The 23,502-nt window shown below is 47.6% G+C and overlaps 1 protein-coding gene across 2 annotated transcripts in view; it reads left to right on the top strand.

Annotated features, from left to right (window-relative positions):
• Positions 1 to 21,811, top strand: part of NEXMIF (neurite extension and migration factor) — a 155,354-nt gene extending 133,543 nt beyond the window's left edge. The window contains exons 3-5 of one of the 2 annotated variants that reach the window (XM_056491447.1): positions 5,718 to 5,842; positions 9,850 to 14,128; positions 14,886 to 21,811. In XM_056491447.1, coding sequence (XP_056347422.1) covers positions 5,767 to 5,842; positions 9,850 to 14,128; positions 14,886 to 15,090 — 4,560 coding nt within the window. In that variant the 5' untranslated portion in view covers positions 5,718 to 5,766 and the 3' untranslated portion in view covers positions 15,091 to 21,811. Of the gene's footprint in view, positions 1 to 5,705; positions 5,843 to 9,849; positions 14,129 to 14,885 lie in introns of those variants that run through there. The other variant, XM_056491446.1, reaches the window with a different exon arrangement.
• Positions 21,812 to 23,502: the final 1,691 nt, after the last annotated feature.

Here is a 23,502-nt window from a genome sequence, read left to right as displayed (position 1 = left end):
TGAAACACTCACACCTTTTGTCCTCCCAGAGTAAGGTCAGAAACTGTCATTGATGTGAGAGCTGGCTTTAAATAGCCTGTTCTTAATATCATATCTAGGGGTCTGCTGGAGTTGGGGCTTGGGCTCTGCAGTAATTGTTGCATCTGCTTGCAGCTGAGGAGAAGTGGAGGCTTGCTATGAATATTAACAACTCATCCATCCTTTACACCTTCTGGGAACACACCAGTTCTGAGATTGTTTCCTCTTTTTGTGGTTTTTGTCTTCTTCGTTTTCTCTGCAAGCTCCTTTTTTTAAAAAAAAATCAACTTTATTTCCCCCCCAGATTTATTCCTAATTGGAGGTTTTTATCTGTATTTATACCTGAACCTATTCCCAGCTAACCTTGGCTCTGTCAGGCTTTACCTTCTTGTAGGGTTTAGGGTGGGATTGACCCACAAAACCCTTCTTTGTTTCCTGTTTCTCCTTCACTTGGGCTTTTCTCCATCATTGATAGGAAAAGCCCAGGGAACTGCAATTTCCTTGTGAGATTTTCCTGGGAAAAGAGCTTTGAAACCAGAACCCCTAAGTCCAACATCCCTTTTTCATGGGCATTTTCATTTTGTCATGGGCAAAATCTGAGACCCTTGGCCCAGGCAGAAATGTGAATTCATGGAAACAGAGCTTTACTCAGAGAGGTGCTGTTATTATTAAAACCCCACCCTCATGTGCTGGCAAGAGAAAATTTTGAGCCTTTATCACCCAATTATGAAATTATAGTGAAAAAGCAAGGGTCAAATGGCATCTCTGAAATAAAAAGGATCAGGGAATTTCAGAATCTGGGAGGCAAACAGCTTCCTTCAGGTCAGGAACAACCAGCCTGGCTTTGCTGTGGCTTCTGGTGCTGCCTCACCACAATTCCTCCACGGGAAATTCTGTCCTGTGTCCTGCTGTGGGACTGAAGAGGGGGGAAAAAAAGGGGAAAAACCCAACCCAGCAGAAACCAGCTGGCTCTTGTCCTCTGCAGAGCCCCAGCTGGCAGCAGAGCAGGAGGGGTGTGTGATGTCCTTGCTGCTGGGAGGAGCTCAGGGATGGAGCCTGGAGGGGGACAGAAGTGAGCTCAGATTTTGGGGTGACCCTGGGGTGTGTTCCCAGGCAGTTCCTGGCCCTGAGCTCTGCTCTGAGCTCCTGCAGCAGTGGCTGAGGTCCTGCAGGGTGTGTTCAGCATCCCCATCCACGGGGAGAGCTCAATCCTCTCCCACTGTTACTCCACTGACTGTAAACATCTCCGAGACATTTACATGGTATTTCTTTTTAAGTATATAATGTTTTCATTCAAAAGTATCACAATTCTTAAAAGACCTGTCAGAGGCTCTGACATGTAATTAATTTCTCTAAAGCTCTTTTTTTGAAAGATACAACTGCATATATAGAACACCTGCACTTATTCACAATTCTGCAGGAAAAAAAGGAGCCACAGTTTCTTTTTCTCCTTCACTTTCTTCCCCCACTAATCCATAAAAAGATTCTGCTTCACTTTGGATACTCCCTCTCCATCTACCCTCATGAGCTACAGCACTGAGGATGTGGAAGCTGGGTGTGAATGGGATGTTGGGTTTTGTCTGGGTGTGGGGGACCTTTTGTTTCACTTTGATTCCAGAGCAGCCATCACCAGCTCAGAATCTCATCCACTCACAGAATTCCCATGTCTGCAGCTGGACTTGCAGTCAGGCTCCTGAGCTCTTTCTTATTTTTGCCTTGTAGATTTTTTTTTTCCCCTCCTCTGTCTGGGCAGAGAGTATTGAGCTCTATGGTGTAATGGTGGTACCCAGGAAATAGGAATGAGGTGATGTTCAACCAGCAGTGGATAAATATTTGTATTTATAGATTATATAGATATATAAATATATAGATGTAGGTGGCCAAGCACTGGATTCTGTGGCAATCATGACCAATTTGTTTGCTTTATCCCCTGTAAGTGCATCCAGGGCATCACTGTGACCATCCCTGGTTCTGCTGGGAAATGCCACGAGCCAAATCTTCCCAAGAGGAATCTGCAGGGAGTCCTCAAAGGGAGGAAACCCCTTGGCACAATTCCTGCTTGGGCTGGCATCTGGGGATCTGGAGAGCCTGAAGGGGAAATCATCTCCCCATGGCACCTCTGACACAGTGAAGTGATGGACAATTTGTAAACATTTATTTAGAAAAGCTGCACCAGTCTCGGGGAAAAAAAAATGACAAAGAAGCAAAACAACTTGTTGCTCTCTTTCTACAGGGCAGCCATTGAGCAGATGGAGTTTTTTTGGTTGTATAAAAGGATGGCATTTCCCCTTTTGTCTGTGTAAAATCAGTGTTAACAGGAACATACTTAAATCCTGAAGTTTGGGTGGGCTTAAGTGACCATCAGGTCCCTCCTTTATGTGACTGGAGGTGAGTGAGGGATGTGTCCAGGATTTTTAGCTTTGCAATTTTCCTTCTCTGTTCAAGAGATCATTTTGGGATTCTGTGATTCTAGTAATTTCTAGAAGAAGAAATAATCTGTTTTACTCCAAGGAGCTGGTGAGGGGACATTCCACCAGGATCTTGCTCTGTGCTGGGAGCTGGTGGGGCCTCAGCTGGGACATCATTTTCCAGCCACATTTGCCTCCACTCCAGCAACACCAACACCCATAAAAACTCTTGAGTGTCTCAGGAGGTTTTTCGAAAGAGAACAAAAGATTATTTTGGGTTTTTTGGCCCCCTGGGCTGAAGGCAGCAGGAGGTTGGTGGCAGAGGCTCCTTTGTGGTGCTGTGTTTGTGTTCTCCCAGATGTGTGGGCTGGTCACTACCAGGTTTTGTATGGCCCTGTTAGCACTAGAAATGGGAAAAGTGACAGGAATTGTGAGGAATGGGGAATTTTAGAGGCACTTGCATTCTTTCACCTGACCTGAGCCCTAGGGCTGGCAGGGTTTCTCCAGGTCACTGAGCCCTGGGTATTGCTGAATCCCCTCCTTCTGCCCATCAATTTGTCCATCTTGTGCTTAGAACTGGTTGGATTATTGTTCAGCTCCTCTGCTTGTTCCTGTGGCCTCTTCCCCTCCATCTCCAGTGCCTTTCTGTGGTGCCAGCTGTGATCTTAGCAGGCTGGTGCCCCAAAGCCCACAGTGCAATCAGCAGAAGTGCTTCTGAATCCCTGCCTGTGGCTGAAGGTGCTGTGCCTGTCCTTGAAGCACAGCCAGCCCTGCTGTGCTGCTCTTCCTCCTCCTCCTCCTCAGCCCTGCAGTTCATCCAGCCCCACAGCTTTGCCCATCACCTTCCTCCCCCCATCCTCTTCCTCCACCCACTCTGGCTCCAGTCAAGTTCATAAACTTCAAGCTGCTGCCTGATTTTCTTCCCTCCAGCTCTCCTGACAGCATGACCCCAGCCATGCCTCTCTGAAATCTGTATTCTGTCCCTTTGTAGCTCAGTCTGCAGGTGACTCTTGTGTTCTGTGTTCTCCTGCTGCCCAGTGGATTCTCTGCACACCACCTTTATCCCCCAGACCTCTCCTGGTTTCGTTTTTCTTGCCTGGGACCCAGCTGTTCTTCTCTTTGTTCCTTCCTGTCCTGCATCCCACCCAGCCCCTTTGTCAGCTTTTCTTTCCCACTTGCTGCTGTTTCTCCCTGTCCCTTTTGGGGTCTCACCTTTCCTGGTCACTCTGATCCCAAAGGTGCCTTGTTCAGCAGCTCTCAGCAAACTTGGATTGTCTGTCCCATCTGTGCTTCATCTCTGTCTGACCCTGGGAAAATCACCCACCTGGACCCTTCTCATTTCTTCCCAGCTGGTTTCTGGAGCTCAGCTCTGGCTCACAGTCCCCAAGCACATCCCCTTTGTTGTTGCATTTCATTGTCTTCATTGTCTTCTCCAGCCTTGGATCTCATCCACTGGGAACATCCCTGGTGTGCTTCCCTCCCCCTTGTGCACACACATCCCAAAAAATCACACTGCTATGAGATGAAAGGTCTGTAAACTCTCCTTTTGTGCTGTTTGCTCATTGTTCTCATTGTGCTCATTGCCTGCCCCCCTGTCTGTTCCATCAGGTTGGCCCTTGAGTATCCATCAGCATCAAGGAGAGATGGACTCCTTCCTCATGGATGGGTTTGGACAACCTGGGACAGTGGAAGGTGGTGGCACTGGATGGGATTTAATGTCCCTGTGACACCTCAGCCCCTGCCCAGCAGCCACACTGACCCATGTGTGGAGCCAGGATGTTCTCTGGTCTCCTGAGACCCCTCTGGTTCTCCCAAGGCTGACAATATTTTATCAATATTTTCACTAATAGATATTCTAAAAACTTAATTCATTAACACTTCTGTTAATGAAGGCACATTTAACAGGCAGGAGATGTTATCAAGATATTATTTGTGTATTATTACATGGAGCTGTAGCCTGTCAGTGGCAGATACAGAGCACCTTCCACACTCAGACATTAATCTCCTGCATGGAAAAATAACTCTGATCTCTGGCTTGTGGAGTCTCTCCTGCTCCAGCATGTCAGCAGTGAAAGGCCAGAGAGGGAGCTCAGGCTGTGGGGAGGGTGCTGGCAGGAGAGGGGTCTTAAACCAGCAAACAGGCTGGAGTTGGAGAGCTTTGAGAGGGGGATTTGCATCAAAGGAAAACTCTTGGGGTTAGTTAAATATTCCTCTAAATATGCAAAGGAATGGAGTTACTGATGCTTGTTATTCTTATCTTCCTCTCAGTGTCACAACATCTTTAAGTTGGGTGAAGGTTTCACTTACTAAGGCGGTTGTAAAGATTTCACGTTAATTAAGAGGACTCCACTGCAAATCTGAATATGAATGAAGCTTGGCTGCTGAACCCCAGGGCAGTGAGTGCTGTGGGAACAGCAGACACTGACAAATGTTGATGGGATAAGTAAAAATCCAAACAAAAAAAAAACAAAAAACCCAGAAAAACACCTAAACCAATGCTACAATCTTAATACCTGTTCTGTGAGAGAGAAAAAAAAATTAGTTTGAGTTGCCAGAAGGGCATGAAATAAATTTTGACTTGAATTTGCAGTTCAAGAAGTGAAATTGTGTCAGTCAGGAGCACAGTGAGGGTTCTGCAGTGCCACCCATGCCTGGGTTTCAGCCACATCACTCTTAGGCAGGTGGGGCTTTGAAGGGTGGAGGAAGGGAGAAGATCTGGGCTGGGTCCTCATCTCAGGTTCTTTGCTCTGGTGAAGCCCCCCCAGGGCCAGTCAGGCTCATCCCTCACTGGAGATGGAGCTTCTCCCAGTGAGGACATGGGGACAGTCCCAGGGGTCTGGGGAATGAGCCAAAATCTGCTTTTTGGGGAAGTTTTTCATTCCTGCCCGTGCCTGGAAGGGCTGAGCTGATAGCAGGTGAGCAGCTGTCACTCCAGTACCTGTATTTTTTTCCAGCTCCACCACAGAGTTGCTGTGGATGAACTGGGATGAATCCTCTCCATCTCTCTGGCTGGACATGAGTGAAGTGCCTCTGCACAGTAATTTGGGGTGATGTGGGGGGTCCTGCAGGGTGCTGAGCAGGACTTTGGGGAAGGAAATACATGAGACTTGGCTTTTGGAGTGGAAAAGTGACAAGCTGAGAGGCGAAATCAATTGGATTTGTCCTCTTCAGGAGGATGCAGGCAGCAGAGGCTGTGTGGGGGTGTTTTATTGTTGTTATTCTTTATTCACGGTTCCCTGAGCTGATCCTGGGGATTGCACTGACTCTGGTTGTGTTTCTGGAAATGTGCAGGTTGGCCAGATGCAGTGGGGCATGGAGTGAACAGAAAGAGGTTAAATTGATGGATGACCAACAAGAGCAGGATTGTGCCTCAGAAGACCAAGAAACTATCCTGATTAATGGGGTGAAGGAAAATGGTAAGGAACTTAATTATGGTACATGAGGGAGCAGTGACAACTTGGAAGCCAACTTATTTTCCCAATTCCTTTTGTGCATTTAATATTAGCAGTTTGTGGGTATCTCTGCAAGGTGGAGCAGGGGAGTAAATGGGTTTTTTCTGCACAGGAATCATTCCAGCCATAAATCTACACCTATTTAGGCCTTAACAAGAGCTGCTTTTACCTGTGCATGGGCATGGCTGGAAATGTTTATGAGCTCATGCAGTTTGGATTTGAGATTTTAGTTTGGTTCCTTGGAGAAAAAAATCATCCAGGGCTTTGTAGCCCCTCTATTTGTTGGGAATTTTTCCCTCTCTTAGCATTTTGATCCCATTAGCCAATATTAGAAAAATTTTGGCTGGAGGACACTTAGTCCCTACAAAGTGGGACAGAGATTGGGTAGGAGAAAGAAGCCAGGATTAGTGGGAAGGGAAGGTTGGATGTGTGAGCTCATTCCTGCCTGTGTCACATCACCCAGCACGTGGGGTTCCCTGTTCTGCAATCCCTTTCCTGCTCAGCTCCTGTTCCTGGGAGCCTCCAGCATGGGTGGGGAAGGATCAGCCCCTTGCAGCAGCCTCCCAAAATTGTCTGTATCTATTTCATTGATTCTCTATTTGCTTTCAGAATAACTAATTAGGAGTAGCAGTGCTCAGCTGTCTGAAAGCCTGATGGAAATAAATAAGGCTCTGAGCATTTTCCCAGGTCATTTGGACTGTAATCTCTGGCCACAGTAAATGCAGAGGGGAGGCAGAGCCTGATGCTTTCATTCTTCAATGTGTTTCATGTTTAATTTCATGCCTTTTTACATTTTGTATTGGGCCATAAATCTTTAGATAGATAGATGGATTTTATTTATATATAAATTTGATCCTGTTAGATATCAGGGGCTTGGTCCTCTGACATATGTTCAGATCTTTCTGTCAGCTCTAAACAAGGTGTAGAGACAAATGTTCTTTACCAAGCCCTGGGAGCAATTCCAGCCACGAGGACCCCAGAGCTGAGGCTGGTGGCAGGTGAGGCACATGCTCACAGTTCCCCCTGGGATGTAATTTGGGAGGTCTCTGTCCCTGCCAGCCCATCCCCTTCCTGCCTACACAGGCTGAAGCTGCAGCTGCTGGAGCTGCAAAGGGATTTTGTGGCCTTTTTGTCTGCTCCAGTGGGCAACAAAATCTGTGCTGCCCTGAGCAGTGAGGAGGGGATTTTTAGAACCTCACATCACTTCCATGGAATTCAAATAAACAGGGCTTAAAAAGTGCTTTAATTAGCCATAACACTGTAGAGTGCTTTAGGTTAGAAGAGATTTTAAAGCCCATCCAGTGCCATGGCAGGTACATTTTCCACTATCCCAGCTTGCTCCAAGCTCCATCCAGCCTTGGACATTCCCAGGGATCCAGGAGCAGCCACAGCTTGTCTGGGCACCACTTGGAGCCAGCAATTCCTTGCCCATATCCCACCCCAGCCTGCCCTCTGTCAGTTTAAACTTGCAGTTTGAACACTGGTGAGTGGGAGTTGCTGCTGGATCCAAGGCCAGGAGCTCTGCAGCTGCCACCTCCCCTTGCCCATGAGCTGCTGGGTGAAACTGGGTGAAACTGGGAGAAAGTGGTTTTGCTTCTCCAGCGTTTTCTGTGTGAACTGTATCCCCTTGGAGCATCAGTTGAACAGGAGCCTGATTTTAGGCTGATACAGAGCCCCAGAAAATCAGGTTTTGGCATTTGTATTTCACCAGAGTTAAGTTCACTCACACAAGTATAAACCCAAAGAAACGCCCAGAGACAGTTTATTTTATATAATAGCAGCTTTGCCTATTGAATGCAGCTTTTGAGATTGAATTTCAGCTTTCTGCCTCCCCCTTCTTTGAGTCTTACAGCATTCACAGACATTCTTCTTTTATCCTCAAATTTTCCATGCTTCCTGTCAGCTCCAAGCTGATTTTTATTTTATTTTACTTCTGAAGTGGAACTGCAGTGGTTAATTTGTTTTGGTGCTTAAGGAAAAAGATACCACCTCTGCATTTCTGATCTGAAGACTGGTGGGAGGGACTCATAAATCAGCTTTTATATTTATTTCCTTTTTGTTAACCCTTTTCAATCAAGCCAGTCTGGTCTTTTCCAAGTGGTTCATGTTGAAGATGGTGACAGGGATTGCACTGCACTCCTGGTTGGAGCTAGGGAGTCTTTGGGAAAAGGTTTAAAGTCCTGGGAGTGCAGTGAGGCTCCAGTTTGTGCTTTGTTCACTGATGGCTCCATCCCTAAGGCCCCTGGAGCACAAAACTAATGGGAGTTTTTGGGATGAAATTAGGGGGTTTTGGCACAGGCAAGCACCCCACTCCTTCCATGGCATCCTGTTCTTTCCATCCTCCCCACCTGGGGGGTTTTCCCTGTGCCAGCACAAACCTCCCCTCCCCAGGCTGCCAAGGGTGCAGGAGACTCACTTTCCTCTCAGAAATAAGAGAATTCCTCTTTGGAATAAGAGCACTTGTGGAGGGTCACAGCAGCCAAATAAATCCCTTTGCATGCCCCAGTTGTGTTTTAAAGCACTTGTCCCTCCTTGGAAGGCTCTCAGCCCTCTGCCTTCAGTGGAGCCACCAAAAAGGAAAGGCCTGAGCCATAACAAAAGCACGAGGCTCCAGGCTGGCAGAGCTCTCAGGCTGGGATGAATGCACTCATTGGAATATATATATATGTATTTTTTAATACAGAGATATCAGAGCATGTTCATGGATGAAAAGACATCATATTTAAATTTCAAGGGTCATACCATCCGTTGAGCCAGGAGTCAGATAAAAGTACATTCATGACTTTATTCTGCCATAAAAGAAGCACAACGAGGTAAAACTAAAAAAATCCTTAGGTTGGAAAAAATCCTGACATGACTAAAAAGGCATTTTTAGTGATTAGGGAAGAATGGCAAACCCCACAATAATTCTAACAATAATTGCTTTAAACTCTGTGTTATCTTGTGCCTTCCCTTGGCGTGGACAGTGACAAAAAGACTCTGCTGGGTTTTTAGAATCAGCCATCACTTCCTGCCTCTGGAGCAGTAAAGCAGCTCAGGTGTGTGCAAGCTCAGACCCCGCAGGGGGGGTGGGGTGCTTTGTTTCTTTAAGAATCTTATTTTCCCGTTAATTTTTTCACTGTTAACGAGAAGATTTTTATTAGGCTTGTTTTGTTTTTTTTAATAACATTTGTGAGGTTTGAGAGGCAGTTTCCAGGTAACCGTATGGATATGAGGAAGGAAGAGAGGATGGGTTGGGTGTTTTAAATGTGCTCTTGTACCTCTTCCAGCTGGCTGCAGCGTGTTTACCTCTGCCTTCCACACACACCACCATGTTCCAGGATCCAGGAGGGCAGGATTGCTGGGAAGGGCTTGGGAAAAGTCACCACCAAGCCCTGGGGAGGAGGGGAGAGGGTTTGGAGAGCCTGAGACCTGCAGAGGGTGGGGTAACCTGACCCAGCAGGCAGAGCTGCTCTCACTTTGTGCCTGGAGTGGGTCACACTCCAGGAACAGGAGGCCTTAGATGTGGTTTGAGCTATGGCTCCACGGCCTTTTTGGCTGTCAGATTGTGTTGGAAGGAGGGAATAATAAGGATGTATTACTTTGGGGAATCTGGGGGGCAAAAGACAAAAATGGCGAAGGTGCAACAGCTTAAATATGGGGGAGGTTCAAGGGGAAGGTAATTCGCAAATTGGATAAATTGTGAGGAGGAGTAAAGGATAGGGTTCACAAAGGATTGTCCAATGAGGGAGGTAGGGGGGAAAACTGAGTCACATGGACTAATGAGATGTTGAGTTTTAGAGGATTTCCAGAGGGGAATTCCGAGCAGGGGGCTGACACAAAGCAGGACTGACAAGGATAGATTGACAAGGCGGGCGGGAGGATATAATTTTGGACTAAACCATGAACTGGGGCAATAACAGAAGGCTGATATTAACAAGACACCAGCACCCATCAGGCGTGTCTGACCTGTGGCTGTGCTCCCTCCGCAGAGCCGCCCGCGCCGGACGCCGAGGAGAGGCCGTGCAGCGCCGCCGAGGCTCCCCGGGAAGGCCCCGCGGGCCAGCGCGGCCCCGCGGGCAGGAAGCCGTGCCTGCTGAGCCCCCCGTCCCCGCTGCGCCTCACCGATGTCCCCGAGCACTCCGACGAGCCCTCGGCCCACGCCATCTCCCTGACGTCCTGCGTGACCAAGGGCATGAGCTCCTGGTCGCTGCCGGGCGACGGCGACAAGGCGCCGTTCGCCATGATGGAGGCGGGCGGGATGTCGGCGCTGACCGGGGACTGCCTGATGCAGCCCAGCCGGACCTGCCTGGGCTGCTTCATCGAGTCCAAGGACGGCATCGACGCCGAGCCGGGAATAAGCTTGAAAGTGGGGGATATAAATAGGGATTACGACACCTGTTCGGTCTCTGATATAGGGATTCACTGCATGAGCACAGGAGAAACCATGAGATATGGGGATCAACTGCTTTCAGACCAGCTTTTAAGCTTCCCTATGCATAAATCGAGGGCAGCGGACAAAAGAGATGCAGAAAAATCTGACAGTGATTCAGAGGACCCCACTCAGAAAAATTATTACGAGGGATTACTATTAGACAAATGCAATGGTGAGGAACCTTTACTAACAAATCCCAACCAGGAATGGGGCTATTTTGAATCTTTCATTAGTGAAAGTAAAATTGAGCTGCTTGACCTCTGCTCCAAAAATGAGCTTTCTGTAAATCTGTTTTCTGAGGAAGACGTGGACAATTACATGTTCGACGATGACGACTCCACCTTGGGAAGTGATGTCTGCTCCCTAAAGATCAGATACGAATCTTTCCAGGACAATGTGCGGGAGAAGACCACCACCCTACAAGAGGACGCCCAGTTCAACTTCTTCCCCAGCGTGTTCAGCAACTGCACCAAAAGGGACAGCAGGAGCACCCTGAAAAGGGGGCCCGGCGGTGCCACCGACCCCTCTCAGTTCAAATCCGAGGAAGGCATCATCTGGGGGGAGGAGGAGGAGGACGGCGAGGAAGAGGACGGCGAGGAGGAGGAGAAAGCTGCCTTAAATAAATCCTGCAACAGCACAGAGATGGTGCAGTACGTGAGCTCCAAGAGGAGCCACTTCTTGGACTCGGTGAATTCCACGGAGGACTCCGGGGAGTTCAGCGACGACAGCACTTGCACGGAGTCCTCCTACGACGTGCTGCGGGATATCAAGGACTGCAGCCGGTACCTGGCCCGGGACCACTCCGGCTCCTTCATCCAGCAGAACTACGGGCTGCGGGCCAAGAGGAAAGTGCGATACAGCGACGACTACCTGTACGATGTGGACTCCATCGAGAATGAGAAGATCCTGGACAAGAAGGAGTGGCTCCCGGACGGGCCCAAGGAGGAGGACGACGACGAGTGGTGCCCCAAGAAACGGCGAAAAGTCTCTCGCAAGGAGCCCCCCGTGATCATCAAGTACATCATCATTAACAGGTTTAAAGGGGAGAAGCATATGCTGGTGAAGCTCAGCAAAGTGGATGCCAACGAGACAACTGTTACTCTGAACGAGGAGCTGCTCAGCAAATACAAGAAGCTGGCCCCACTGAAGGGCTTCTGGCAGGAGAGGCAGCAGAGTCGGCTGGATTTGCTCAGATCGTCTCTCTACCACAAGCAGAATTTCTATCTTAACGGCTCAGATGCTTCGTTCCTCCCTCACCCACGGAAGCGAAAATGCAAGCTAGCAAACAGGCACCGGATTCAAAGAATTAAAGCCATCGAGCAATCAGTGAACAAGCTGGGCTCTTGCTCCTCTGATCACAAGCAGCCTTGCAGCAGTAAGGAGGACGTGGGCCTGAAAGGGCTGCCGGCGTTAGCCATCGCCACCCCCAGCTGTGCCAACGGATTGCACGTCCACGACATCGCGGGCATCGCCGTGAAATGCAAACCGCAGGAGCGGGAGCACAAGGGGACGGAGCGGAAAGTGCTCCGCAGAATCAAGTTCAAAAGTGAGGCCAGGTTGAAGTGCAAGAAGATCAAAGCTGCCACCAGTACGGCAGAGGACTCCCCAGCACTGGAAAACCAGGACTCTGCAGCGTGTCTGAAGGACGAAAACAGTCCCTGTGCTTCAGACAGCTCCCATCTCCCAGAGTGCCACGAGGATAAGGTTGCTAAAAATTCTCCTTTCCTACCATCCACCTCCTCTTCAGACAAGCCTCTGCCATCTGCTAATATCACCACCAATGTACCCCTGATCCCCGGAGGGTATCTGCAGACGTTGTTAGATGCTTCGGATCTGTCGAGCAACACCGGGATCCCGTACTTCGCCCAGCACCCCTCGGAGCAGCAGCAGCAGCAGCAGCAGCAGCAGCAGCAGCAGCAGCAGCAGCAGCAGCACCCTCTCCCCAGCATCGTCCCGCCCGAGAAGCCCTTCCCGTCCCTGCAGCCGGCGCAGAGCTGCGTGCTCTCCCCGCCCTCCGAGTCGGAGCTGCAGCAGTCGCCCGGCCACTTGGACATGGAGCAGGGCGGCTTCGGCAGCATGTGGCCGGCCAGCAAGGGCGGCGAGCGCCAGGACTTCCCCGGGGACGGGCCGGAGGCGGCCGCGATGCCCAGCGAGTTCGGCCCGGGCACGGACGGCCTCCCCGCCTCTGGATACGCTCAAGTCAATCTGAATAGCGGCAAATTGCTATACCAAAAAAATTACATGCCGGATAGCCAACAAGTGCAGTCTGATGATTCTTATCAGTCATGTCATTTCAATAATGGAGAGGGGCGCTTTCATTTCCAACGAGGTACACTCAGTACGGATGATGGCAGGCTCATTAGTTTTGATTCAGTGGGTTCATTGTCAGTTAGTTCTAGCAATTACAGTTCTTTAAGTTTAAAGTCATGTGAAAAGGACGGCGAGGATGATATTAATGACGATTTCTTGGCCCACTGCAGTCCCAAGCTAGTGATCCAGCAGAGCATAGATGAAATCACCCCTTTGAAGGAGTCCACGGACCTTTTAGACATTTCCAACTTCACGCCTGATAGGTTCCGCCAGTCGTCGCTTTCGGAGATGTCCCCTCCAGACACTCCCAACCTGTCCCCGCAGATAGCTGGCTCCGATGCCAAGCCTCTGGGCACCCTGAAGGGCTTTCAGGAGAGCCCCCAGGCCTCCCTCAACAGCTCCGAGAAGGTCAAGTGGAACTGTGGGGTCCTGCAGACCGAGGATCAGGCAGATAATGGGTTTGCTTTAAATAATCACCAGTTCCAGTTCCATATGTTCAACGATGAAGATTCTGTCAGCCTTCTCGAAAAGAGTCCATGCTTGTCAACATTTAATGAGCCATCTGGTCAAATTAGCACCAATAGCAAAGTGTCAAAATCGAAGAGGAAAAGTTCATCCAGCAAGAATGTGGGTACAAACCAAAGCTCTTCCCAGAAAGCCACCCGGAAAAAATCACCCAAAACCAACAAAGGAACCGATAAGCCGCAAGGGAAAAACTCCAGGCAGTCACCCAAATCCACCAGGAAAGGGAAAAATGCAGCAGGGGTCAACGGCGAGAAGGCTCCGGCCGTCGGCGGCAGGGCGGTCACTCAGCTGGGCACGGTGGCCGCGGCCACCAAGGGCGTGGCCGAGGGCTCTCAGCACTGCGGGCCAGCAGGGGTGAAGCTGGGCAAGCACAACGGGCTCTCTGGAGAGTGGGCACTGGGAAAAGAGGGGGGCACGGGCTGGTCAGAAACCAGCCTGGGCAACACCAGCAGCCTCCTGGACGACGACCAGAGGGAGTTCGAGGAACCCTCCAACATCCTGTCCAACATCGCCTCGGGAATGGCCGACGTGCAGCGGTTTATGATGGCCTCCATCGAGCCCTTGTGGGGCCCCGTCGGCCACAACAGCGTCCCTGACATATTCCGGTCACCGGAGTCCAACAGCCTGAAACTGAAAACTCTTAAAATTTTGGCAGGGACGTCCCAAGAGTCGAAGAAGAAGGTGAACGGTGGCTCGCCGGGGGCGGCGAAGAACCACAAGTCGAACAACAAGGGCTCGAGCAAAAACAGCAAAGCCGTGAGCTGCGAGCCCGGACGCCCCAACTGCTCCACCGGCTTCACCACGGACATTCACGCTCCCTTTTTTGATAAAAACTATAGTAACCTGAGCACTTTAGGCAATAATGGACCTACCCATAAAAAACTCTACCGTCATAAATCCAGTTCGAAATCGCTGAGGGATGAGAACTGTAAAATCAAGCGGACGGACCGCGAACAGCCCCACAAGGACCCACCCGTGACAGCTGCTTTTGAGAAACTGAGGTAATGCTGCACCAAACTGGCTGGAATGCCCCTAACCTCCCTCCCACCTGCTAGGCCCGCTGTTCCTCAGATTTTCCTTCCTGAAAGCAAAAGTTTGCATGAAAAAAAAAAAAAAAAAAAAAAAAAGACGTTCCCCTTTTACAGTTTTGGTTGGTTTCGGTTTTGGGGTTGGTTTCTTTTTTTTTTTTTTTTTTTGTTCGGTTGGTTTTTTTAATTATTATTTTTAAATGCATGAAAATACCTATGACTTGCAAGCTACCTAAAAGAATGACCGATTTTCTGGCTTGGCTGGGGTTAAAAAAACTAACAAGGCTACTCTTTTCTGCTGTTTGGCTTCTTCAGTTTTTAATTACTTATTTATTGGGGGAAAAACAAAAACAAAAAAAACAAATCATGATTACACGCTCTTTTTAATGATTTTGACGAGGAAAGACTTTTTTTTTTTTTTTCTGGAACGTTTTGTAAAAAATAAACCACAAAAAAAAAAAAAAAAAAAAAAAAAAAGAGGTTCTGCATCCAAAAGCCAAGATCTCAAAACTTAAAGGCTCTTTACTTTGCAAATGAGAACTCGTTCCTAATTGAGCTTCACGTGGCAATTTTTGAGTGCTTTCTGGCCCCCTCTGCTGTTGTGTCTCCTAACCTGCATCATCTAAAGCTGCATCTTCTCTACCCGCCCGCCTTTAGCGCGTTCGCTCCGTCGTGGTGACTCCAGACGAGCTAACTAAGATGGCATCAAATGTTTGATTTTTTCCTGCAGGGAATCAGACTCCATTCTTCTTAAAGCAGAAACAGCATTTTTGGGTTTTCCTGTATTTGAAGAAGAGACTCCCTTTTCTAGAAAGACGGTTGATGTTTTGTTCTTTTCTTATCAATTTTTTTTTTCTGGTTGTTTTTTCATTTTTTTCCCCCCATCGGTTCCTTTTCGAAATCTGCCTTGTGGTCTGTTGAAATGTAAGTGCTGAAATGAAGAGTTTGAAATTGTGGGAATTTTATTATTTGAAAGCAAACCTAATCTGGTATTCTCTGTGAAAGACTGTTTTAAAAGTCATACTGTTGTACAGTAGTTTATGCACTATTACCCACAACAACAAAAAATTGTGCCAAACTATGAACAAGTGACTGTATTGTATATATTTTTACTTCTCTATCAACATTGGGTTGTGAGTGTTTTCTGCAGCTATGCCTTTTGGTTTTACTAGAAACATTCCAGTTGTTAAGTACTAACCATCCCCCTTCGAAAGCACCTGTAACTCACGATGAAAAATGATATTGTTCACTGATACAACTTACCAAAAGTTTTATGGACATGACTAAAAGTGTGCCAAATTTACTTACCTCATTTCATGGATTCACCCTGTGGTTTAAAGCTCATAAAGGGAAAAAAAAAACAAAAAAAGGAAAAAAAAAAGAGAAAAAGGAAAAATAAAAGGGGGAAAAAAACAAAAAGAAAAAAAAGGAACTTTGAAACCGATGCTGGGAAATGGTAACGTCCTCTCTTTGAAACCACGAGCAGAAAAACTTAATGGTGAAATGTTGAGTTTCATTATAGGAGAGAGTTGCAATGGTGGAGGAGTTCAGAAAACCACTGACGGTAAGTTTGCCAGGAACTCAAGTGTCTGCATCTAGAGACTACAGAACAGCTGCTTTTCAAGTGTCTGTTTTCTTAAAGCAAAACCTGTAGCTGAAGATCATTTGAAATGCAAAATTACATTGCTAATTCTTTGTATCTCAGTTTTATATATTTTATAAGAACCTGGGATAAATTCTGAAATAGGTATAAAAACAGAACTAATACATTTCATACATTGAGTGCTATTCACTTTTCCTTTGAATAGTTTCTTAAACATTTTCGATGCAGAGCCTGTCAGAAGCGCTCTCCCATCATAGCTTTGGTGTTTCCTCCATGTCTAACCTTGCAATGCCAATATAGTTTGAACTTTCAAAAGCAGAGTCATTCATTTAAAATACAACTCTGAACCTTTTCTTTGATTCAGTCCATGAAACAAATACGACCAACGGAGCTATTTGTGATCTCACTGATCAGGGCCGGATCATGACTGGACTTTTTATTAAGACAGCGTTAAGTATTGAATGCTAACTGTATTCTCAAAAGGCCTTATTTGTAACCCTCCTCACCACACCCTCGCCTTCCACGAGAATAACAAACCCAACAAAGATCTGTTTTCCTTGTGCAACTGAGAGCCTGTGCGTTTTGCTGCTGATTTCTCATGACAAACCTTGATATGCAAGAGCCCTGGGAGCGACTGGGAGCAGAGGGATGGACTCCTTATGCACTGGCAGGCAGTGAGGAAGAGCAGCCTGGCTAGCAGGGGACAGATCACATTGCTGATATGGCCACAGGCGTTAACATGGTGTCACACACAGGGCAGGACCGGGCTCAGGTTTCCTCCCCAAGTCAGTTTTTTTCCACCCACGCGCCAGGCAAAGCAGCAGAATTGGTTTAAGTTAATTTAGCAGAAAAGCAGAGTGATCACTTAAAATCAAAGTGGAGATGCAGAGTGTTAGTTTAGAATCATGTTTTCAGCTCTTACAGATCTCATCAGCTCTGTGATCCCAGACAGAACAGCTCAGTAGTTGCAGTGTGTTTTATTTAACAGCTGAAAGGACAAACTCTGAAAAAAAAAAAAAAAAAAAAGGGTAATAAAAAACAACCTCTAAGTTCATTTTTTCACAGAATAAATGCTGGCATTGCCCAGAGCGAGTTGCTCTGGATGAGAGTGGTCCCTGGTGCCCCTGGCAGTGTCCCACCCCAGCTCTGGCTCCAAGAGGGAGATCCAGGAGATGCTCAGGATTTACTCTGGAGGCAAGAGCTGTGCTAGGGCTCCATCCCTGGGCTCTGGGCTGGCCTGCAGCCACCACAGTAGATCTCTTTTCTATTCATAGGCTCATCAGCTACCACCAGCTCCAACCACTGCTGTGGTGTTGGCATATCCAGTTTTCAGCATTCCCCCCGCGTGCTGCAGGAGATGGGGCTGGCAGCTCCCTTCCCTTGGATGTTCTGGCTGCTGCTCCTACATAGAAAGGTCAGGCCCAGGGCTGAGATGTGGCACAGACCTTCCTTCTGACCCAGAACCATCATTTGAAAGCACATTTCACCTGGCCTGCACTGTGCTGCTTATGCTTCATGTTATGAATATGGGACTCACAAGACAACCCTTTGTACTGGGTGGGACAGCAATACTTACTGCATTTGAGGAATGTGCAATAGGGCATGAAGATCAGGCATAAAACATATCGACTGTTTTCTCCATGAATACCCAGGTGGGTGTTTCAGAACGGTGTTAATCACAAATTCCAGCTGCCTTGTTGCTCTTCTTCAGTCCTTCTGCCATTCCAGTTGCTGACAGCTTTGGTGGGCATCCCATGTCCTCCAAAATCATCTGGGGAGATGTTAAAGAGCCTGGGTCCCTCGTGGTGTGGCACTGGCCCTTCCCTGTGTCTGAAAAGGTCATTACTCTGCTGCTTGATCGCAAAATTCAGCAATTGCCTTGAGCCAGCCATTTGCCCTCCTCCTTTTTGACCTTTATATATAGAGTATTTGGGTGGGAAGGGGCATTTGAAGACCATCTAGTCCAACTCCCCTGCAGAAAGCAGGGACATCTTTACTAGACCAGGTTGCTCAGAGTCCTGTCTGACCTGACCTTGAATGTTTCCAGGGATGGGACAGCCACCACCTCTCTGGGTAACCTGTGCCAGCGTTTCACCACCCTCATAAAAAATTTCTTTCTCAAGTCCTTCTTCCTGCTCTAAATCCCTTCATTCCCCAGCCTGTGGATGCCAGGGATTGCCCCATCCCAGGTGCAGCACATCACATTTGGCCTTGTTGAACGTTTTGAGGCTCCCCTGGGCCCACTTCTGGAGTTTGTCCATGTCCCTGTGGATGTCACTCTGTCCCTCAGGCGTGTTAACTCAGTTTGGTGTCATCTGCAGACCTGCTGAGGGGACTCCATCCCAGTGTCTACAGCATTGGTGAGGATACTGCACAGTGCTGGTCCCATACAGACCCTGAGGGACAGCACTGGCCACTGATGTCCTCCTGGGCAGTGAGCTGCTGACCACTGCCCTCTGGAATTGGTCCAACCAATTCCTCATCTGCTGAACATCCATCCTTCAAATCCATCTCTTCAGTTTAGAAGGGTGTTGTGGGGGACTGTGCAAAGGCTTTACATTAGTCTAGACAAATGACACCTGGAGCTCTTCCCTTGTCCATGGATGCAGTCACTCCGTCCTGGAATGTCACTGGGCTGGCCAGGCAGGACTTGCCCTTGGTGAAGCTGTGCTGGCTGTCCTGAGTCACCTCCCTGTCCTCCCTGAGCCCCAGCAGAGGTTCTAGGAGGGTCCATGGTGTTCCAAGGCATAGAGGGGGAGGCTGACAGGGCAGTGGTTCAATGTTTTCATTTTCCCAGTCATCCAAAACTTCACCTGACTGCCAGGACTTTTCAGATACTGTGGAGAATGACTTGGTAACTCCATCAGCCAAATCCCTCTGGGCTCTGGGATGCATCTCACCAGGTCCCATAGTCTTAGGAATGTTCAGGTTCCTCAGGTGGTCACAAACTTGATTTTCTCTTACAGTGGGAGGGACTTTGCTCCTCCAATTCCTGTCCTGTGGTTCCACCACTCAAGGGAGATGGAAAGAGAGGTTGTCTCAAGCTCCTCACCCAGTTACCAGTCTGCCAGTTGTGTCACATCTGCTTTGACCCTTCATTTTCGTGCAGACACACCTGTAGAGGCCCTTGTTATTCTTTATGTCTCTTGCCATGTTCAGCTCCATCTGCACCTTGGTCTTCCTCACCCATCCCTGAACAAGCTGACAGTATCCCAGTACTCTTCCCAGGAAACCTGTCCCTGCTCCTGCTGCCTGTGCATCTCCTCTTGCCCTTCAGCCTGACCAGCAGGTCCCAACTCAGCCATGCCAACCTCTTGCCTTCCCTGCCTGATTCCTCACACCTGGGGATTGAGAGCTCTTGTTCTCTGTGAAAAGCATCCTGAAAGATCTGCCAGCTCTGTTCTGCCCCCGTGTTCCTGAGGGCAGTTTCCCAGGGAACCCTCTTGATTAACTCCTTGAACTTTCCTAGGATCCATCTCCACCTGCCTATCACTACCTCAAGGTTTTCACTTCCCACTTTTGCCTCATCCCTCACCACACAAGCTCTTGTTCTCCATTTGCATATTTGTTTTTCATGGCACTGCTCACAGCTGTGGGAGGACTGGGATGTGGGTCCCACCCATCCCTGCCCACCACCCACACCCCAAGTCCCTGCTTGTGCTGGCTCCCACCTCAGCCCATCCTCTTGCCCAGTCCCAGGGGCTCCAGGAGCTCATTTGGCACCAAGCCACACAAAAGATGTTTATTCTGTCTTTTCTGCTTCATCTCTTTTCACTCTTACTCCTGTGCAGGATGGGAGGACAGTGCCAGCAGTGCTGCTGGGCCATGGTGTCACCGTGGTCTGAGCGACTTAGAATTGGCACTGGCCTTAGAAAGCAGGGACTGGCCACTTCCAAAGGTCATAAAATCCATCTGAGAGGAGAATCACACAGGGGAGGTGGTTCTCACCACTCTGCCACAGGAGCACAAGTCTCCCATGGCACAGGAACAGGAGAGATGTCCTGCAGAAAAGAATCCAGCAGCAACCCAGCAGGAGCAAACCCAGCCCACGGCCATAGATTGCATTCAGAGCTTCTGTAAATAGAAAAATATCAGTGATGGGGATCCAATAAAAACCTTTTGGGTTTTTATTATGAAATAAACCTTACCAGGTTTACATCTTGCTTTTTTTTTTTTTTCTTTCCTGAGCATAGGAGAGTGGATGTTTTTGAAAAACACCATGAGAATAATGACTTGTGTACCAGAGGCAGCCAGGCATTTTGGAAGGAGGAGGAGGAAGAGGAGGGCAGGGGCAGCCACAGGGCTGTCCTTGCCATGCTGTGCTGTCCTGCTGAGGCTGGCCTGGAGAGGAGAAGCCAAGGCTGGCTGGTGATTGCTTGGAGAAACCACTGCACCCTTTGCTCTTGTAAAAAATCAGGATTACTGTTAATTTTTTCAGCATTATGGCCCAAAACAAGCCAGGAACCAAAATAAAGATGTTTAAAGGATTGTCATCCTTCAGCTGCTGGACCATGTTCTTTCCCTAAGCTCCCAATCTAGCAAAGCACTTAGGTGGGAGCTCACTCCCGTGCCCCAAGTACTTTCTCAGCCAGTCAAATCCCAAAAAAAACTCCCTTGTTTTTCAGTGTAAGTGGGAAGAGGATCAGGTGAGTGGACTTGGGTTGGTGCAGGATCAGGCCCTCAGTCTTTACTTTCTCAACTTGTTGTGTTGGACTTTGCCTGTGCAGCTCCCAGGGGGTCCAGTGGAGGTTGCATGGTTCAAACCACTGACATCTATTGGAGAATGTGCCTCTTTATCTCTTCAGCGTGTGAAATAATGCAAAAAAAAAAAAAAAAAAAAAAAAAAAAGGAAAAAAAAAGAAAAAAAAAGAAAAAAAAGAAAAAAAAGATATAAAATAAACCAAGTACAATGTCTGTGGTAGAAGCAAGGCTTTTCAAATCTGTTTCTCAGGTAAACAAGTGACACTAATGACAGTGGAGTAACAGCCATCTAAGGGAATTGGGATCTGAAGCAGGAGGATTCCCTCCATCTCACAGGACACTTGGGTTGCCAGACACGTTTACTGAGCCTTTAAACACTTGGTGCAAAAGGAAACGAGAAATAAAATTGGTCTTTTCACTACCCTTCGCTAGCTAGACAGACAGACAGACAGACAGACGTCCATTTCTAAAGCACAAAGGGAAGACTTAAACCTAGACTAAACCACACATCCAGACACAAAACCAAGGTACCAGTGAAACTCCTTTTGTCTCTTGACTCCCGGTGGGAAGCAGGGTAGAAATGCAAGGAGCTGCTCTGTTCCGCTGCTGCCTCCAGAGATGTGAATGTACTGCTCCTTGAGTTCCCTTCCATAGAACTAGAGGCACCTCGTTAGGAAGTTGCTCCTGTTTTATGGTGCTAAAGAAAACTTTTATTCCCCCCCTTGAGCATTTAAGAACTATTAAATGGCCCTTTTTATGAATGTAACATATCCATTTCTGTTCCGCATTTTACACTGCAATTTTAACATGTTTGGAAATGATTTGCCTTTTTTCTTTTAGAATAAGCTTTATAAATATTCTGTAGAGTCAATTGAGGTATAATTCTTAAGGATCACTCTAAGACGCCTACAAAATCTTGTATATTTTTAAGTGTGCCAATTTGTAAAATATTTTGTAAGTGTATATTTTTCTTAGAAAAGTGCTGTGAAGTGTTTGTATGTGTGAGGTTTCCCTTTTTTTGCACCTTCGGGTGTTAATAAAAGGATGTATACTTAAGAGTTTCTGGTTTTAAAAACCAAAATACAAAGAAAAAAATTAAACTTTTGTTGGGAATTTTGTAATAAAAAGAAATGTTGTGAAAGAGTGTAGTGATATTGTGTAAAGGAAACTGGAAAATTTGTGAGCGCTTTGCTGTTTTATAGATCCTCTTGTAAATTATTCTTGTAATATTTTGGGTTTTGTTGTTCTTGTTGCAAAGGTTTTAAATATTTGTGACTGACTCTGTATGGTGAAAACGTCATATTGTTAACTTGCTGAGTTTTGTTATATTGTTTATGGAATAAATAAAAAAATTTAAAATCTCATTTTAAGATCATGTATGAAGAAGAAATTAAAACTGCCATTTATTGAATATTAGGAATCGTTTCTTTAACCAAATCGCTGCTGTAGCTGAGGATCAGCCCCTCCCAGGGCTCTCCAGCTTAATTGGGCTGGTGCTCGTTAGTGTGGAGCACACCAGGGATGGAGGTGTGGCTGTGGATGGGGAAAAGTGGGAAGAAAGGCTTGGATCACTTCTGCTGTACAGTGGGGCTGTTTTAGCTGAGAAATGGGAATTTCACCCAGTCAGCACAGAGCTCAGGCTTTGCCTTCCAGGGTGCAGAGCTGGGGCTGGAGCCTTTTCCTGGGAAGGAGAAGTGAAATGCCACTGTCTTATATTTCTTGTGGGGAAGGAATAAAACGTTGTTGTCTTAAAAATGACAATTCCTTTTATTGGCACTTGATAGGAGCAGTGAAGGAGGGGGACATTGATTCAGGCTGGGCCATTCCAGCCCTGCCAGCAGAAAGCAGGACATGGACACTGTTCAGCAGCTGGATCCCTTGGCAGGGGGCTGGGAAATCATCCCCAAAACCAGAGCTGGTGGCTCTACAAGCTGCCTGTGATCACTGAGGGGTTTTAGATGAGTAAAATGGGGCACAGGAGGGATTTCAGTGCTTCCAGTGCTTGTGTGGATGCTCAGGAGCCCAGAGCAGGGCAGGGCTGGAGTGGGGCCATCAGCAGCTCAGCTTTGAGAAGGGCTGAGCTTAATCTGAAGCTCTCCAATAAATAAAACACACAGAAGGCTCTCCAATAAATAAAACACATGCCAGAGCACCAAAACCATCAGGTCTGTGCTATGTGGGATCAATCCTGTGACCCACGGGCTGGAAATAGTTCCAGCTCCTCCATGAAAGTCTTGGGGAGAGACTTTTTAGCAGGTCCTGTTGCCTCAGGACTTGGGGGGATGGTTTTACTGAAAGAAGGTAGATTCAGACTAAATGTAGGGAGGAAATTTTTGACACTGAGGGTGGTGAGGCCCTGGCATAGGGAAGGAAGGGCTCAAGGCCAGGCTGGATGGGGTTTGGAACAAACTGGAAGGCTGCTGTTTCTCTGTTATTGCACATTTTCTCCATAATCAGGGTTATGTTGCTCAAAAACTCATTTTGGGGACCCTGTTCCATCTTGTTGCTTTCTCAAGTGCTGACACAACCCCACCAGAACACATTTAATTAAACAAGCAGAGCCTTCATCCACCAGAAAAATGCCACAGAAAGGGCCTGTTAAATGGGGTTGTGTTTATCTACTGTATTTATATTATATAAAGGCACATATAATTAAAACACTTGTAACTTCTGGATGAACTGTCATCCATGTCTGTGCACGGCCAAGTGGCTTCTCCTTGTGAGTGAAGGCAGAGTCAGATTTTAATTGGGATGTAATTTAATATCACCAGCTTCTCTGTCCTGCCAGAGGAAGCTGCTGTCTCTGGGGAGAGTTTGGCTGGGGACAAACCTGTCCTGGGTGACACCAGCCTTTCCTCAGTGTCTCTGGGGTTGGTTAGTGGCCTTCACTACATCCCAAAGCAGCAATTTTGCAGCACTGGCAGGCTGGGGGCCTCTAGAAGGTGTCAGGTAATGACTTAAATTGTGGATGTATTTGTGTCTCTTCATGCAAGGAAGTCAGCAGGGGAAAAAATTGGAATTTCTTTGTCTGGGATATTCATAA

The sequence above is a fragment of the Oenanthe melanoleuca genome, chromosome 4A, assembly GCF_029582105.1.
Source record: "Oenanthe melanoleuca isolate GR-GAL-2019-014 chromosome 4A, OMel1.0, whole genome shotgun sequence".
In the NCBI taxonomy this organism is placed as follows: domain Eukaryota; kingdom Metazoa; phylum Chordata; class Aves; order Passeriformes; family Muscicapidae; genus Oenanthe; species Oenanthe melanoleuca.
This window is presented reverse-complemented; position numbering and strand designations above follow the sequence as displayed.